The 18,341-nt window shown below is 36.8% G+C and overlaps 1 protein-coding gene and 1 long non-coding RNA gene across 8 annotated transcripts in view; one reads left to right on the top strand and one right to left on the bottom strand.

The window, feature by feature from the left end:
- LOC136839258 (gametogenetin-binding protein 2) overlaps window positions 1-5,362 on the top strand; it is a 62,965-nt gene extending 57,603 nt beyond the window's left edge. For all 4 annotated transcript variants that reach the window (XM_067105048.1, XM_067105047.1, XM_067105046.1 and 1 more), the window contains exons 10-11: window positions 215-463; window positions 3,965-5,362. In XM_067105048.1, coding sequence (XP_066961149.1) covers window positions 215-463; window positions 3,965-4,219 — 504 coding nt within the window. In that variant the 3' untranslated portion in view covers window positions 4,220-5,362. The remainder of the gene's footprint in view (window positions 1-214; window positions 464-3,964) is intronic.
- Window positions 5,363-6,965: 1,603 nt separating this feature from the next.
- Window positions 6,966-18,341, bottom strand: part of LOC136839259 (uncharacterized) — a 219,860-nt gene continuing 208,484 nt past the window's right edge. For all 4 annotated transcript variants that reach the window (XR_010853267.1, XR_010853270.1, XR_010853269.1 and 1 more), the window contains one exon: window positions 6,966-7,173. This is a non-coding gene — a long non-coding RNA (uncharacterized lncRNA). The remainder of the gene's footprint in view (window positions 7,174-18,341) is intronic.

Here is an 18,341-nt window from a genome sequence, read left to right as displayed (position 1 = left end):
ATCCACTTGTCATATTTGTAGTTTCTTCTAAGTATGATTGGTGATTATGATTTAGGAAGGTATTACATTTTTTTAAATGTAGGTGTAAGGACTATTGATGGCTGAATTATTCAACTAAAAAAGTAAATTTTCATTGATTATTTCTGAATACGATCAAGTTTTCATTCTTCATGCTGTATTTTTCACCATTAAATTAATATGAATTGCTTTTTAGGGTTCTCGTGATGGTGGCTATTGCTCTGCACATGGATCTGGTGGCTCTTCCCGTGACTCTTCGGAGGTAGCATGTGGAGAAGGACTATGCTCACATTACCATGATGACCATGTAGATGATTCCATTCAAAATGAACATCACCATAACCACATGGAGGATGAAACCATTGATCACCTACATCCACCACTATCCCCATCACCATCGCGGCCTTACCAGCCTTTTACTCTTTCATTGCAGCAGATGTTAGAGGTAAGAAAATTAGCCTTTGTTAGGATCAATTTTATGATGTTAATTCAAAGTTGAATAAGCCCTTTTAAAAAATTAATAAATACAGTACTATTAAACTAAATTTCAAAGCAATCTGAAAACAATGTTAATGCATGTACAGTAAGTTGTTTGATAGTTAAACATATGATTATAAAGAATGTGAAAAAAAAATGTATGTACTGTACAAGACCTGGTGGGTGAATGATTATAAAAAAAAAAAAAAAAAAAAAGCATATACTGTACAAGACCTGGTGGGTGACACTGGTGTGTTCCATGTCATATTGTGAATGATTGATAATACTGTTGTGCAACTCAGGCTAAGAGAACAAGCTATAGCAACAGTCTTTTCACCATTTTCATAACGTTTTATCGTAGGCACCTTAGTTTTCAATGGGATAGCATTATTATGCCTAATAGCACTAGCATTAGGAACTTTTAGTTGGAGCCGTAGGACTAAAGACAAATACATTGTAAGCAACACACTGGAAATAACACTAACATAACTACACTTTTAAATTTACTGCGTAGTTCCTTGAACTAGTGCTGCTGCACTGTCAAATGCTAAAACTATATCTGTCAAATGTCTTGTATCATGATAGTAATTTTTATGTTCCCATACAAATACAAACCTGTAGTTCTTCACATAGGATTTAGCTGGCAAATGTGGGCTGGAATGGTCACTTGAGTTTCAGACAAGGTTAACTGTTGACAGGTTGGGGGAAGCCCTGACCACCTGCTGGTATGCTCTGACTTGCTTTTGCTTTCCTTTTGCATGCTTGCTTATTTTTTAATATATTTTTGTATGATGGAGTTTTAATTATCTGCAAAACCTTCAGTCACTTAAGCCATCCACCTTAGAGAGGAAGCCCTAGGTATTCAGGCACTGTCCAGGGAAAGACAGGCCTTGTAATAGGTTCCTCTCCTCTATCGAGGTGACTCTTCTACCCTTGGCCGCTCATGCAGGAGGCAGGAATGCAATCAGTCTAGCATGTTCTGAGTGTCCATTGTTTGCTTGATTCGTCAGGTAATCAAAAGGGTGCGGATTACCCTGAATCTCAGGTTGACTCTGGTGGCCCCCAAGTGGTATCCAGACCTGTCAGCTCTGTTATCCGAAGCCCCAAGAGATATTCCGCTATGGCACAACCTGCTATGTCACCTGCTCTTAGAAAGGTATCACTAGGCTGTGGAAGTACTCATACCAGGAGACCACACAGCAAAGATGTGCCTTGGCCAAGTCCTTAAACTGAAAGGAGTTGATCTCTTCCTCATGGGAGATTTCCATACTCTGAGAAGCTCAAAATACTTTTGCCTACCCAGAGAATTCAGGCCCCCTGAGTGAGATGTGACCCTTGTTCTGAGGAGCCTTTTGAGAGAGTCGTCAGGGCTCTGACCTTTAAGACTGTTTCCTTGCTTGCCCAGCTTTGGCAAGCAAGCTTCATGACCTCTCCTTTAATGTTAAGCACTCGTGGGGATGGGGATCAGTTACGCTAGAGCTTGTTCTGGAAATCATTTTAAATACTCAGAATTTGTCAGTCCCTGATGCCAGGTTGGAGTCCTTTTTGATCCCCCTCCCTAGAGCACTTTGTTGGTAGTGATTTGGATGAGATGCTACTGTGTCTTGTTATGGTGCTGTGGTACTATCTTAAGAAAACTCACCAACTCAAGCCCGAGTGTCAACACCTCTTTGTTGGTACTGGCTCAACCAAGAAAGAGGTGCCCAAGAACACGATCTCTCTTTGGCGTGAGACACTGAAGTGGGCGTTTGCCTCGTCTGGTGAGGAAGACAGGGTATCGTGCGGGTAAGAACTCACGAAGTCAGGGCCATTGCCTCGCCCTTGCTTTCCAGAAAAACCTATCTGTTCAACAGGTGTTGCAAGCTGGGGTGAGGTTGCACCAGACCATATTCACCTTATTTTATTTTTGGGATGATGCCCACAAGTCCTTGATACACTTTCCTTGGGTCCTGTGGTGGCTGCCCAACAAGTTATGTAGTTCACCTGGCTCCCCTAAGGGGACAAATAGCATTTTGTCTAAGATATTTGATGAGCTTAGAGAGTGCATGTGAGTGACTGGTCTCCTCCCTTTTCTCTTCACCTTTCTCTTGCTTAGGGCAGAGAGTCAGGTTGCACTGCTATGTGCTGGATGGACAAGGATTGCAGGCGAGTTGCATGACAAGGTTTCCAATCCTTCTTTTTGTGTATTTATTGATGCAAGTTCCCCCCACCTCTAGACAAGGGGAGAAAGGGAGAGGCAATGAAACAAATCCATTGGTTATAATAGCATGTTTTATTATCTACAACACGCTTGTTCAGCTTTCACCAGGTAATGAAAGCAAACTGTCAAACAACTTTATGGCAGAAGTCTAGGAGTTGCAACATATTTATCCAACAAACTAGAGGTGCGGGATCCCTTCTTCTGTGCTTCCAGACTAGGAAGGTAGTCCCGGTTGGTTAGAACCAATTATTTGGTTCAGAGGGTACTGAGATTCCTCCCACCAGTTGGTAAGTCTACTATGTAAAGATTGAAGGTTTGTATTTGTGTAGGAAGAAATAGCAAATTTTGTAGGAAAATTGTATTTTTCCTAACATACAAACAGAAGTTCTTTACATCAACGGCCCACCTCGGCTACCCTTCACTCTGGTACTGGAGCCAGAAAGCTAAGTGGAGTGCATACCAACAGGTGGGTGGGGCTTCCTCTTACCTGTCGTTAGTGAATGACCTTGTCAATTATATGGCAGTTCCAGCTTGTGTTTTCAAGCCAAATCTTTCGTAAAGAACTTCAGGTTTGTATGTCAGGGAAATACAAATTACCTTAACATTTTGCTATACTATTTTTAAACCTTAAAATAGTACAGAATTTATGATATTACTGTACAGGTACTGTATATTGTTTCATATATTTTAACATTTGTTTTTCAGTGTCTTGGGACTTTTTTTTTTTTTTTATTTTTATGGCTAAATGTTGGAACAACATATGTACCGTAACAGTACATTACAGCCTTAGTAATTTAAATAAAGACTTTTTTTACCATGGTCTTAAAGTAACATTATAAAATTACAGTACTGTGTTACATATTTTAACATTTTTGTTTTTATGTGAGCTAGCATTTTTTTTTTTTTTTTTTTTTTTTTTTTTACACAATCATTTACAATCTAGTACCTCCAGTTGTGTGGATTTATGATCACAAATCACACCTTAACTCTTGTGTGATTGCTCATTATTTGGGGGTTTACTTAAATAAGCCATTGCTTAAAAACACAGTACTTTAATTTTACTTGATTTATTGCAATAATTCTAATTCTTTGGTCCTTATGGCATTTTTCATGAAGGACATCATATTTTATATAGATACAGCTTGTACAGTTTCCTGACTGGAATGTTGTAATTTTGTATATGTTAGGCACTGATATTATCTCTTCCTAAGCAGTTTATTGCTAATGTCATTGGGATAAACTGTGATAACCTGTTTTATTTTTTACCAGGATTCCAGGTGTGAAGATGAAGAAATTCCAGAAGCAGAAGTGAGAGCATGGAGAGCTCGTTTAGGAATAGTCAAACAAAAACGTGCTGAATTAAGGCAAACATTGCGACAACGCTTTCAACAATTCTGTCATCGTGGTTGTGGAGATGCATCTACGACGTCGGTCAATGGATCAGCACACCTTTGTCACCATCATGCTCATTCCCCTCATGGTGCTTTGCCTGCACATCATATCAGTGTGATGAAACCTTGTTAATCAAGGGAGTTGGTATACCAAAAAGACAGTAAAATTTAGCAAATTTAAAGTGGTTGTTACTTAGATATTGGGAAAATGTTTATCACCCTTACATATAAAGACAGTTGTTGACCAGGAATGAGTTTAATAACCACAAATTCTAAGTTAGCTTATTTTATTTTTGTCAAATATTTAAAAATTGTTGAAAGGAACACATCATTATTGGGAGAGCTATTTTCATGGTTATGTAATCTTGAAAATCATAAGATTGTTTTATATACAGTAAAGTATAAGTAATTGTCCGAAGGTCTTAAGCTTTGTAATGGGAAAGTAATAACCTTTTTCCATAATTATATATGCATTGAAACAATGTCAGTTTCATTTTCTTTTGTTTTCATAAAGAAAATGTTTTCATAAATTTGTCAGTTTCATTTTCTTTTGTTTTCATAAAGAAAATGTAGTCATGGTAATTTATTTTTTGCACGTTCAGGCTTTTATGTAGGCTTGTATTATACATAAGATGTGAATATGAAATTTATTATTGCTTTTCCTACCCTGTAATAATGATAACAGTATCATCTTCAAAGAAAAGTCTATATTTTCTGTAAACCTAAGGTAAAGATTTTTTTATTTATTGGACCAAGAATGAGGTGTACAGTTATGCTGTGGGTCATTTTGCACTTCTAATTTGTGAAATTTTATATTGTGAATATTTAGACATTCCTCCTTTATACCAACAATATAGTTTACTGTTGTGAATATGAATGAATATAATTTTGTGGGACTTATTAAAAAGTTTTATATTCGATTTTTCAGGCTGCCCTCTCCAGTCAGAATTAATAAATTGAGAAGGAAGTTTTATTTATTTTTTTTTTTGTTGGACAGTATTTTGCTGTTTGGTTAGAGCATCAAGACAGTATCTCAATATTTTCTCATAGCTGAATTAGTTGTAACAAAAAATGTATAACTGTTACAGGTAGGGCTTCAGATTCCAAAGGGTCAAGGAGCTACCAACAAGAGAACTGATGTAGCGACTGTTTATTTTTGTATTGTTCCTAAATTAACATCTACTTTGTCTTTCAAATTTTGTCTGCTGCCATTAACCATACAGTTACAATACTTGGGGTATCTAAAGTGCTTATAAATGTACTATTGGTTAAATTTCTTTTTCTTTTATTTTTAAAAGACATTTCCTACATATAAGACAAAAAGAAGTGTGATATATGGTGGAGCACAGTTTTTGTGATATACTTGCATATGAATATTTTCCATGGACCCAACAGTAATGGTGTTTGGATGCTTCCAGAAATTTTTGAAAGTGAAGTTTCATGAACCAAGCTTTGAGTTCAAACATATTTTTTGTCCCTTAGTTCGGACAATAATTATACATCGGTTACAAATCTCCACTAAACAGCTGATTTACATGTTGAACATGTTTTACTCTAACATAAGGTTAAATGTTAACAGGAAAACTGTACGTTAGGCTAATCCGTCAATCTCTTAACAAATTTAAATTGAATATTTTTAAAGTTATAACTGGCCAGGACTGTTACTGCACAAAATGGTAATTATCCCCAACAAGTTTGCAAGGAAAATATAAATACAGCTTTTTTTCTTGCTTTAAGCTCTTAGGTAAGAAAATGATTGACTTTGGTTTTCTCCATACAGGGCCTTACGTAATATTTAATTGCAGTAAATGATTATTCTTAAAGAAAAAATGTTTAAACAATGGATATAAACAAACTAAACAGAAAAATGAGAAAATTAAGCCATTTTAGTTCCATGAGCTTGTTGCTTTCTCCAAGCTAATAGGCAGTCTGTATTTCAAGGAAGCTGTGCCAAAGAATTTACTTTCCAAATGTTGAGAACTCATTTTAAACTTGAATATGTAACTTGATTTTGGGGCCAATATAAAGTGTCTAGTTGATCTTTTAGAACAAAGAACTACTGTGTTGTATGCTGATAGCACATATCATATAGTTATTAAACATTCATGTTAGTAAATGTGATGATTAGAGGAAGTGCATGTAATGCAGGTTTTGAATACTATGAAGTGGCAAATTTGTTTCATTACATTAATGAAATACAATGAAAAAGGTGTAGCCTGAGAATTAACCTTGGAATGGAAAATATACAGTAGACATGGTACATGTATCTTGACAATGCCCATACAAAGTCTGAGTGTCTCAATGCTAAAGATGGAAATACATAGAATTTTTAGGAATGCTACACTAGGACTTTAGTCGAACAACAAAGTAAATTTTGCTTCACAACAAGTAAAATGAATGCCCAAAAGCTGATGACCTATCAAGGGACACAGACATTCTTTATTCCTGTGATACTAAATAAAATGAATAAATACCTATTATACATCACAATGAACCTACATATTGAGAAATCAAAAATGAAATAACCTGAGAAGAATTGACCCCTACTTTTTAATTCATGATGGTAAAAGAGATTATCACAGATTAGAAAAGTTATTTGCTGACCACTTACCAAATAGGACCTCTTACTTAGACAAGGAAAACCAATTGATAAATACAATAACAGTAACGAAGTGCAGCACATTCATGTTTATGCAAGAGGATGAGGGAATTTTGTTGAAAGTGCAAAGAGATAAGAATTCCATCATACCTTTACAGCTATTAAGTAAAAAGCAAAGATCTAAGAAACCACGTGGATGAATCTTCTAGTGTTAAATATATCAGTTTTTAGAAGCCTTTATAGAGGTTAGTTATTCGAAAATCTCTTGGAAATCACTTACATTTATTGGATAATACTTCATGAGCTAGTGTTGCTGCCTCAGCTCCACTTCAATAATCAAGATCTGTGGAAATGACCAGGGGCTATGTTGAGGCTGAAGTTCAGAACAGCCACGTCTGAAACATCAAATACTTATACAGGGAGAAGCCAGTAGGCATCCTAGATACCTCTTAAGGAAAATGGACCTGCCCACCTGGTGAATAGTCATCCTGTTGAACAAGACATAAATTGAGCACTTCAAAACAAACTGGATACGAGACATTGTTTACAAACAATATGTAAATAATGTAAGAAAAAGAAATTTACTGAGTTTTATAAAATAAATTAGAACAAAATATACAAATTATTTTTTACAAAACTAAAAAAAAAAAGTGTTGAAGTTGATGACTAATCTATGAATATGAGGAATGGAGATTAGGACCCATTACTGACTTCAAGTATTCACTAAGCTTGCCTTAACCACTCTATACTACCAGCCTCTCCTCAATATGTGGTGAAAGAAATATAAAGTAAAAGCAGGCACAATGATAGATATGAAAAGGGTGTTTACAGCTGCCCTATCACCATCATTAATTCTTTTGATGGCCGAGGGGCTTACAGAGATGATATGATCATTGCTATATTATACAAGCTAATACAAAAAATTACCAATCCAATGAAAGCAGCTCTCTACAAGTAAGACATCCAGGTGTAATTGTAAATCTGTCGTAACTTTTGACAAACATATTCTTGTTGAATATTGATAATTTGTTGAAAGTACTTATTGAGTATTGATAATTTGTTGAAAGTACTTATTGAATACTTATAATTTGCTGAACGAGTAAGGTGGAATCATTATGGAGCAGTTCAGTGGTAAAAACTGGCAAAACTTGGAACACAAGATCTATAATCATACCGAATGACATGACATGAAAATGCTGGAAATTAGACATTTAACTTACCAACATTATTATGATGGTTTTTAAATATACATTTTGCAAAAGTCTTGGGTATAATTTAATTTTGGCTAGAGATTATTAGGAATTGGTGTTCTGCTGGCTATGCCATATCTTGAACATACAAACAATGCTACAGGAAATTATTTGAAGTTATGAATGGACATGTAAGGCTGCAAACTGACTGCTCTATGGCCTAAACAGGCAGTAGCTCTTTCAAAGCTATTGATGTGGTTGAATAAACTTTACTAATGGTTGACTGATTCAAGAAAATTCTATAAGACCAGGTTCTACTGTAAACAGCCCATTCTTTCCTTTGACATGGAAGATCTGCAATAGTGGACTTTTACAAATGATGATGCAAATTTATATGGGTATGAATATGAATTAAAAAAAAAAATAGCCTTGCTGCACTTAAGCTGTACAACCATAATTGTTAAATACTATACTGTACATTAATTAACCAGGAATAATTTGCTACATTCTTTACTGATAACTGAACAAATATGCATAAAACCACTCAAGCTGCAAACAGTGTATTACATAAAACTGTTGGTATATATGTGGAAAAAGTTATCAAAATGACACTAGTGACTAAAATGAATAAATGCCTAAGACTTAAACAGTATCTCATTCTATGACATAAAACCAGTATATTTCCCATTTGGGATTCATGAAAACAAAAATTTAAATAAACCATGGTTTGTCAAACAGGATTTAATAAGCTGCCCATTGAGGATAATAAGGGGAAGCTTTCAAAGGTGGTCCACAACTATGTGACGCAAGTGTACTGTACTGTGTATCTTTGCCTTAAGCAAATAGGAGCAGGAAGATGATCCTCAACATAATACTGTACATAGTTTTTTGGTAGCAGGAAGTAAGAGTGCAGATAATACAATATACAGTGGGTATGCCTTACCCAAATAGGAGCAGATAGTCTCTCAACATACTACAAACTTTTTTGGCAGTAGGACCTAAGACTGCAGGTAATAACACAATAATAACCAACCTGTTACTGTATTATGAAAGACTTTCACAGCTGTGAAACAAGCTGATGCGACATCATGAAAAACTTGACAAACAAACTTCCCTTAAAAAGGAGGGACTACCTTTATGGATAAGTCTTCAAACATTACTTGGCTGAAGAAACTACCAACAAGAAGAGTTAGCCCAAGCTTAATAAACCTTGGGACGTTAAAAAGGTTAGTAAGGTGATGTTTGAATCTTGGCTGTAAAGCTGGGATCTAACATTACACCATTTTCTCATGAATGGAGATTATCATTTTACAAATTAGTTTTACCAAGACCACTGATTCACATTCCTAAAGGAGCAATGTGTTCTGGGAATTTACTGGTTCCTCAAAAACAGGATCTTGTTGAAACATGGTCCCAGTACACTTATGGTATGTGTACTTTTCTTCACCACCACAGTAAGTCAAACGTGAGTACAGTATAATCTTCATAACCTTAAACTCAGGGAAAAAGACAATCCTCATAGCTTAGGCAAAGGTGCTATATCTTGACTATTGTCTGTTTATGGAATAAAACAATATAGAAGGCTCACTGTGATGCTACTTACATGGCACCCTTATTATCGAAAAAATCCTGAATAGCTTCCTATGTACAGAATTCCAATGCAGTGTGGGTGTGCCATTCATTCAGAAATTTCATAAAAGGAAAACAGGCCACTTAAAGAGAAGACTGGCATATGCTAGGAATAGGAACTGCAGTGACTATTCTCCTGAATCTTATTTTAAGTCAGATGAATGTTTCACGTTTCAGTAATTGGGATGGTTGAAAGAAAACAGTGCCTTCTTTTCATATATAATGTTGCTCAGACACAAGTTGGTTTACACTGCTGAACTGGCCAACAATCCCTGGTCAGCTGAGGTCACACAGATGCCAGAAATTGTGAATATGTGACAGCACCTTGTGTTGCTTTAATGAAGCACAAAGTGAGCCCCTATTTGAAAGAGGCTGTCATTAAGTTTACTTGTTGGGCATCCTGCCTGATGGTTAGTTACCATCTGAAGGGCATGGTGTTGTTTGGTTGATGTGGAGTTGGTTGGCTGGCTTAATACCTAGAACAGCAATATGAGGTCATTCCTGATATACGTAATCATAGGGTTGCTGGTTTTATTCATGTGTTACAAAAATGATAAAAGCTCTTGCAACAAGATCATGGACATGATAAATATGGACACTGTCGGCCATCTCATGCTGGCAGACCAGATGATTCTATGTAAGGCAGAATTATTCAGATCCTTATACTGTACTGTAGTTGTGTTGTGGATGAGGCATGCTGAGGAACTGGTGTTGCAGATGCAACTGCAACCTGCTGCCACTGACTTCTCTTTGAATGCATTCTGACAAATGAGTGAATTTCATGGTATTAGGGATGCCCTTTCAATTGCATAAGGTGGGAATGTAAATGGACTAAATTGGTGTAAATATGCTCTGGTCTGCCAATCAGTTGTTACTAATCGTGTTACTTCTCTCAGAAGATGTCTGAGGCACTTGTATCTCCAACTCACCCAGAGTAGCAAGAGCTGACATCAACAGAGCTTCAGATGTTTCAAAAGCAGGGCCCAGATCTTAGGCAGTGAGGGTCTAGTAAGATGAGTTGGTGTGCTGCTCCAAACTGTCTGTTGTTTTCAGGTTCTGTAGCTTATAGTCTATTATAGGGGCTGGAAGGTACTTTCCAAACAAATGCTTTTTAGTGTCTGCTCCAGTTTTTGATTATCAGTCATCCCACTTTTTAATACATGCTATGTTTGTAGAAGCCATTTTCATTGGTTAAGGTGAGGTCAACACTGTAGGCTCCTTAATGTTAGCTTACCTGGCAGCCTAACAGGGGCTTAGGCATGAGTAAAAGTAGACTGGGTGGTATCACTTGTCCTCTTTCTTTGCAAAAAATGTTACAGTGAACAACACATTATTCAAATGCAACAAGCAAGGTTCAGATTAAAGTAATATAGTGATAAGTAATTAAACAATAATCAATGCAAGGGGGTAAAAGTATTCAAGCATCTATTAATCAATATATTTATTAGAAAGAAAGAGAAATTCAGTGAAAAAATGGTTAATGTAATTGTAAGAATGCTAAGTATCAGCTGACATGAGAGAAAGGAAATACACTTGTTGGGAATCAGAATTTTGGTTATAAGGACACCAGCCACAAACAATTGTGAACAATGATGGGGGGAGAAGTAAACAAGGCAATGCAATACCATTGTGTGAAAAACGAGCAATACAGCTACAAACAAACGTGTACAGTTAAGAAATGATGTAAGCTATGTCTAGACAGAGTGGAAATGGGCTTGCTAACTAAATGATTGGCAATAAGGTTATGTGTGGGCTACACTGGGAGTCTCACCTGCGAAGCCTTCATCAGGCTATGCAAAAAATGCATAACAATGAAAAACTGTGTAATAAGGAAATAAATAACATAAGGAGTGAGCAACCTGTTGAAAAATTAGACCAAAAGTGACTGACACCATTAACTACCGCTGCTTGATACCACAAGGGGTTTGAAAGTTTTGTCAAGCGCTGATAAATATGGGCTACAAACACTTCATATAACAAATTTGAAATAAATGCCTAATCCTAATCAATCTAAGGCAATACAAACACTGATTTCCTCCCAAAGTACAATTGATTTTTCAAAGAAGAACATTGCAATATTAAAGCCAAGTAGCCTAACATCAATCTAGAAAAGAGAATTAACACAAGAACTTGAATCAAACTATCACAAATCCCCAAAAATGAGTCAAGCAACTTTAATTAAAGGGAAAGAATGAATGTAACAATGGCAATCAATATGGATGAAAACAATGGGAATGCTATGCCACATTTATTTGTGCAAATGTGACCTATGCCTCACTTCTTGCTAAATAACTATAGATTCTTTTGTAATCAAACACACAAAAAACAACCCGTAGTAAATTATGCAAAAAAATTACCAATAACCCACTGCCCTTCTAAATTGTGTACCTTGACTAAAAATCTCAAAAGTAAGGCATTACTGTACACCATATCCTGTTCTCACCTAATGACCTGTTAGATACAAAGTTGTGTCTTCCTGAGGAATGCTTCAAATTGTGCTGTACTTATCACCTAAGGTGGAATAGTACTCTTATCACATTTACAATGGTGCTGAAAGCATTTCAACCTCATGGCAATGAGACTTTAGTGAAATTGGTTTTGCACTTGGGCAAGAACACTTGAGTGTTTACCAGTATGGGTATTACCTTTAACCTCTTTAACTTACTAGTTGATTGTAAGCTGGGCCAACATTTTCACTTTAGAAATATAATGAAGCAGAGCTAAATTAGCCTTAGTGTTAGCTTTACATGCTAACAAGCAGGTTACACTAGACAAATCAACACTCCTTACCACACTTGTCAGGTAAATTCATAGAAGAAAAGGATTAATCACAGTGGACAGCCTAATATCAAATTAACTTGTCCAACAATATAAAAGGATGACATTTTATTCTGACCACAAACTAAATTTTTATGGATAATGGATTAGTCTACTGGGGGCTCAACAGCAACAAGGACATGATGGCAAGAGCAGTGTGACTGTAATGACGACTTTTATGGCTCCTAAGTTGTAAGCCAAAGCTGGTGAAAAGAATCCTGCAAAGATTTCATATTAAGTGGTCAAAAACAAAGACACTGTCCCAGGCATGGGGATACTAACAAAAATGTACTAAGGCAACCATGGAAAAAATTACCAACATTCTGTATAACAGAAAAAGCATTAAAAAATTATCTACCATGTAAGTAACATAAAAACTAGAAAATCGGTCTTTTCTAAGGAACAAAAAATACACTGAATAATCTACCAATTAGGGGAGTTTGATCTCCAACTACCAAAGCAATAATGAGTCGTGTGGATGGTTCTTTGTATGGAGAAATGTAAGTCCAATCTAACACTTTACTATGCTGCACCTTCAGTTGGCTTCACTTGAAAACTAAATACAGTGTATTTATCTGCAACTGATTATGCAATCCAGTCAAAGCTGGAAAAGTGCAAGATTGTGTGGTAAAATGACTGCTGACCAAAAGAGCAGAAAAAATTCCAAAAAACTCTGGGATATAGGGGATTTAACTGTGACAATATGATTTCACTTTACTCAGATATTGCAAGTATTACACGTACAAAAGACAGAATCAGTATCTCACAATTTGAACACAGCAGTTGCTATATTAGATCCTGATCCCAAGAAGAAGTTAAATGAAATGCTGATGGCTATTTTAATAAGATATGTCCCTAGAAAGGTCATAAAATTTAGGATAAATGACCAGCCATGGTTTGATGATACATGTAGATGAGCCTACCATGACAAACAGACCAAATTCAACGCACCATTTTTGTTGAGTCTCGCCATGCTGCGAATAGAACTTGCCATACAGCCAAGAGAAATTACAATAATTCCTTGAAGAGGAAACTTGAAGGAATAACTCGCAGCCTCATCTGTGGTGGACCAAATTGGCATCATCCATCTTTGGGTCAGGCTCGTCATCCATTCCACCACTAACAGATGATGGTAGATTGGCTACTGGCCCTAGGGAAAAGGCTGAACTGCTCCATCAAGCTTTTGAAGCTAAGCAATCATCTGAGGATATCCCTCTCCCAGATACTTGTCATCCTGAACCTATTCTTACAAAATTTGCATTTCGCTCCAAGGATGTTAAGAAAATTATGGATAATCTTGATAGCTGGGGTGGAGAAGATACTGATGATTTCTTCCCTTTATTTTTTAAAAAAGTTTCTAGTGTGTTGTCTCCCAAGATTACTAGATTCTATAGATTTTTATGTTGATGTAATATCTTTGCAGATGAGCGTAAGCTTAGTAATGCAGTTCCTGTTACAAAGAGTGGCATATATGCAGACTGCAGTAACTACAAGCCAATTTCTACTCTCCCTGTGCTCTCCAAAGTTGCTGAAAAACTTATTTTTAAGCCACTATACAAGTATGTCGAATCTAAAGATTGTTAGCTGACAGTCAATATGCATACAGGAAACAGTTAGGTACCTGCGATGAACTTTTAGACTTGACATGCCATTTGCAAGGGAACCTTGATAAGGGTTTTGAGTACAGAGTAATTCAAATAGATTTTAGTGCTGCTTTCAATTTAGTAAATCACAAGGCACGTGTATAAACTTCAGAATCTTGGAGTGGGTGGATATGTTTTAGGATTACTTCAGGATTTCCTTACAGGTAGGCAGCAGCGAGTTGCTGTGAATGGGATCTTTAGTGAACTAAGACCTATTGTGTCTGGAGTTCAACAGGGCAGTGTTCTTGGGCCACTGCTCTTTTCAGTGTACTGTAAACACGTGATATGGTTGTTGGCCTGGAAAACATGATTGTCCAGTATACAGTCTCCACTAAAGCGAAATGAAGCTGCTCTCAGCCTCAATCGGGATATGGACCGGATCAGAAATGGTGTAGTCGGTGGGGTATGAGGCTGAACTCCAGTAAAACAAAAATACTATTGATTAGCAGATCTTGTAAACATTTCCCACCCCATCCTCCCCCTCAGATGGATGGAACTTTGCTGAATGAGTCTGAAGCTTTAACTATTATAGGTGTAGCTTTTGACTCTCATCTCACTTTTCAAAAACATCTAATGAAAGTGTCAGCAAATGCCGCAAGTAAGTTGGGTATTGTTCGTAAGACCTCATATATTTATAACAGTGATAAAATCAATGCAACCTGTTTTAGGTCATTTGCACTACCTTTACTGGAATACTGTTCTCCGGTGTGGATGTCTGCTTCTGCCAGAGATTCATCTCTTTTAGAGTGGTTCGTGGTGGTAGGTTTCTGTTTCACAACAGTAGCAGTTATGACTTGGACGATCACGGGTGGTCTCTTGTTTGTTAGTTTTTCATAAGTTGTAGTTCATCAGAGATCTTTCACATTCACAACTGACCCCTGATCCCCATTATTATGTGCAGAGTGCAACCAAATTCGCTGAACAGCAGCACCAATATAGTAAATGTGCCTCGCTGTCGAACTCCTCAGTTCCAGAGGTCTTCATTCCTCACACTGTTGGACTGTGGAACAGCCTCCCAGAGGATGTCGTGCAATTGGAACTTCAGAAGTTCAAGTGAAAATGCAATGCAATACTATTTTTCTTGCACTTTAATACATTTTTATCTATTTATTAATTTATTTTTTCTTTTTTAATAAGTGGGATCTCTTCTTTCTGTATTTCCCTTTACTTCCTCTTACTTCTTCCTCATGAACACCATATTCTTTGGAAGCGTATGTGAGTATACCTATATTTACGTCGTTGGAAGCTTAACTTAAATAAAATATACACTGTGCTTATGACCACCAAATGTAAAGCCAGGATGTGGCATTACTTGTGTTATGAGAGACTGCTCAGTACCGTCTGCTGGCTCTGTATTTAGTCAGCAACAAGACGCCAATTATTTCCAGTCTTTGCAGTCGTTGAGATCTTCCTTCATGTTCATAAGTCTCTCTATGGGCAACACCACCAACTTAATTGCTCTTCCTCTCATTATCCCAATCTGACTATTTCTGGTGCCATTAAGGAGAGTGTTTCTGTACTACTGTATATTTATTATAGTGAGGTCATAATTATCTGTAGTCGTTGTTCCTGTCGCCTCCATTTGACCTAATAGCTACCAGATGTTGACTTAAAGTGCAATGCACTTCATTGCAACCACGTGTAGTTAAACAGTTCAACAATGTTAGGGCACTTGGATCTATATTCATGTTTCAATAAACTTGCACAAATATGTACATATATATATGTATATATATATATATATATATATATATATATATATATATATATATATATATATATATATATATATATATATATATATATATATATATATATATATATATATATATATATATATATATATATATATATATATATATATATATATATATATATATATATATATATATATATATATATATATATATTATACATGTATATATATATTGTTACAGATTCAGGCCTTCTGCCATTTTAAAATAAAATATTGCTTGAGAACATAAAAACAACCAAAGAAAAAGGAGTCAGAGGGTAGTTTTCCAGCCAAAGTGGCAAGAAGTGCCCCAGGCCTTCTGCTACATTCTTCCTATTGTTCTACCATGCTGTAAGCCTTTACTCGCCTCTCTGTTTCACCTTTGTACTGGCGCAAAACCCCTCTCATTCCAGATCACACCAGTAAAGACGAGACTGAATGGACCACCAGCCAGTCGCGTGACCCAAGATAGGTGAGCGAATGCCCTGGGAAGGAAGCTGGAGACAGACACTGGCGAGACATTAAGCAGGGAGCATATCCCTCGCAGCTGGGATAGCATTCCCCGCTGTGAAGCGGGCCCCCCCTTTTTCCTACAAAGATAACGTGCCCGGAATTCCGACTGCAGTGAGTGTGTAAGGACTGGGGTATGAGCGACATACTGGCTGGGTGTTAACTGGTTTATTGGTTGTTCCTTACTGAGATAAATGTACAGAATCTTCGAAGATGTTATTGACGTGTGCGAGCAGTAATGTAGCGTCTACACCCGGACAGGTAAAACAGAGATAAAAGGTTCAGACATCTGTGTTTGTCGGCAGACAAACAGATGGCGATATCAAGAGACATGATTAACATACGGTGATGAAACATACATCAGTGGAAAGGCCAGGAAATTCTACATATGGCCAATTGCATGAGATTCAAGACAGATTAATGGATACAATGCAATAGCATAATAAATGTGAAATGGAGAGACCTTTGGCATCTTCACAAACAGAAACATACACACAGTTTGATACAGAAGATTCGTTGGAACATTATGAGTACATGATTAGAATGCTTGCATGGCAATGCAAGTAGTGGTGATTGTACATACATTAAGACAACAATGCTTAGGGAGAAACAGACAGAAATATTGTATGGTTGAAATCGCGTTCCTGTAGAGAAAGAAAACAAGATGCTCCTGTTTTGTCCTGTCGACTCCGATGATGACGATTGACGAACACACGAACACACACGTGTTTGGAAGAGACAGCGTCGGGGCTCTTACAAGGGCAGCCATACAAGTACTACTGGGATTCATCCTTGCTCTCTAATTACGAAAGCAGATCTTATGTCTCCAGGTACACGTCTGGATAGGGAAAGGGGATTTTGCCCAGTCTAATTTCTATCATTCTCTCGTCTTTCAATTTCAAGTTTTCCTTCCTTGTGAATCCTTTATGATTGGCAATCAGTGATTAAATGTCCCTTCGCTTAATAAGTTACCAACGCTGAATTTAATATGTGAATTCAAGTGAATTTAATAAGTGACTTTAATAAGTGAATTCAAGTGCCTCCTCCAGCCTTAGACTTTGTTCATTTTCTTGTTAGGCTTGCATGTTAAATTTTAATAATCAACAAAGCTCTCTCTGCATTTCAGGAGTTGCTATTTAATGTGTGTAGTCGCCTATGCCTTTGCATCCCTGTTACCAGATTGCCAATTCACTACATTCTCTCTCTCTCCTCTCTCTCTCTCTCTTTCTTTCTTGTCATCCAAGTCACTAACTGAACTAAGGAAGAACCGCAAAAACATGACTACCAAAAAAAATAATTTATTCAGTAATCCAACATGGCAAGTGGATTGAAATGAAGTAAAAATGAAATGGGAATATCTGCATCCCAGAATTGAAAACCTCAAAACAACCAAGTAAGATAACATGTTGCAGTCAACTTCCACTAAATAAGTCTCTACAACATAAGAGTTAAAATGAGTCAGCATGACCGAAGTCATGATAAGTCACATTCCTCCCCATCTATTTGACCTCTATTCACAATACATTTGAAGAGGCAAAACAGAACACTTTTAAAATATGCATAGAAAATAAATGAATGTGGGGATATCTGCCATGTTACCTCAAAAGCACATGCACTATTAAAAAATGCGGTAACAATGAGACATAAAATAAAACATATTAAAACCCATTCGAGTTTTTGGAAATCAAAGTCTTTTTCTCACCTCTTAGGCAGTAATCAGAGTCCTCCAAACAGGGAGCTACACTTTCAAAAACTCAGCCCCGAATGAGTGACCTGCACTCCAAATTATCAATTCACACCTTTCACGACCTGCCCATGGAAGTGCACTTGTGAACGAAAGCTTATCCGGACGCATTACGATATGCACTGAATATCAAAGGGTCACCAACTCTGTCTCCATGAGAAGGCAAGATCGCCCACGGATTTCCTCAGCACTGACACACTGACTCGTCAACAGAAAAGCCTTAATAAGGAAACACGTAGGTGGTGACTTAAGCATTTCACCTGCCCAGAAAATCTCAAGCTAACCCAAAAATGCATCACCAGCAAAGTATATGTATATTGTAACTATACCATAAGCTTTCATATATATATATACAGTAAACACCCCATATTCGCGGGGGATGCGTAAC

The sequence above is a fragment of the Macrobrachium rosenbergii genome, chromosome 6 (genome assembly GCF_040412425.1).
Source record: "Macrobrachium rosenbergii isolate ZJJX-2024 chromosome 6, ASM4041242v1, whole genome shotgun sequence".
In the NCBI taxonomy this organism is placed as follows: Eukaryota; Metazoa; Arthropoda; class Malacostraca; order Decapoda; family Palaemonidae; genus Macrobrachium; species Macrobrachium rosenbergii.
This window is presented reverse-complemented; position numbering and strand designations above follow the sequence as displayed.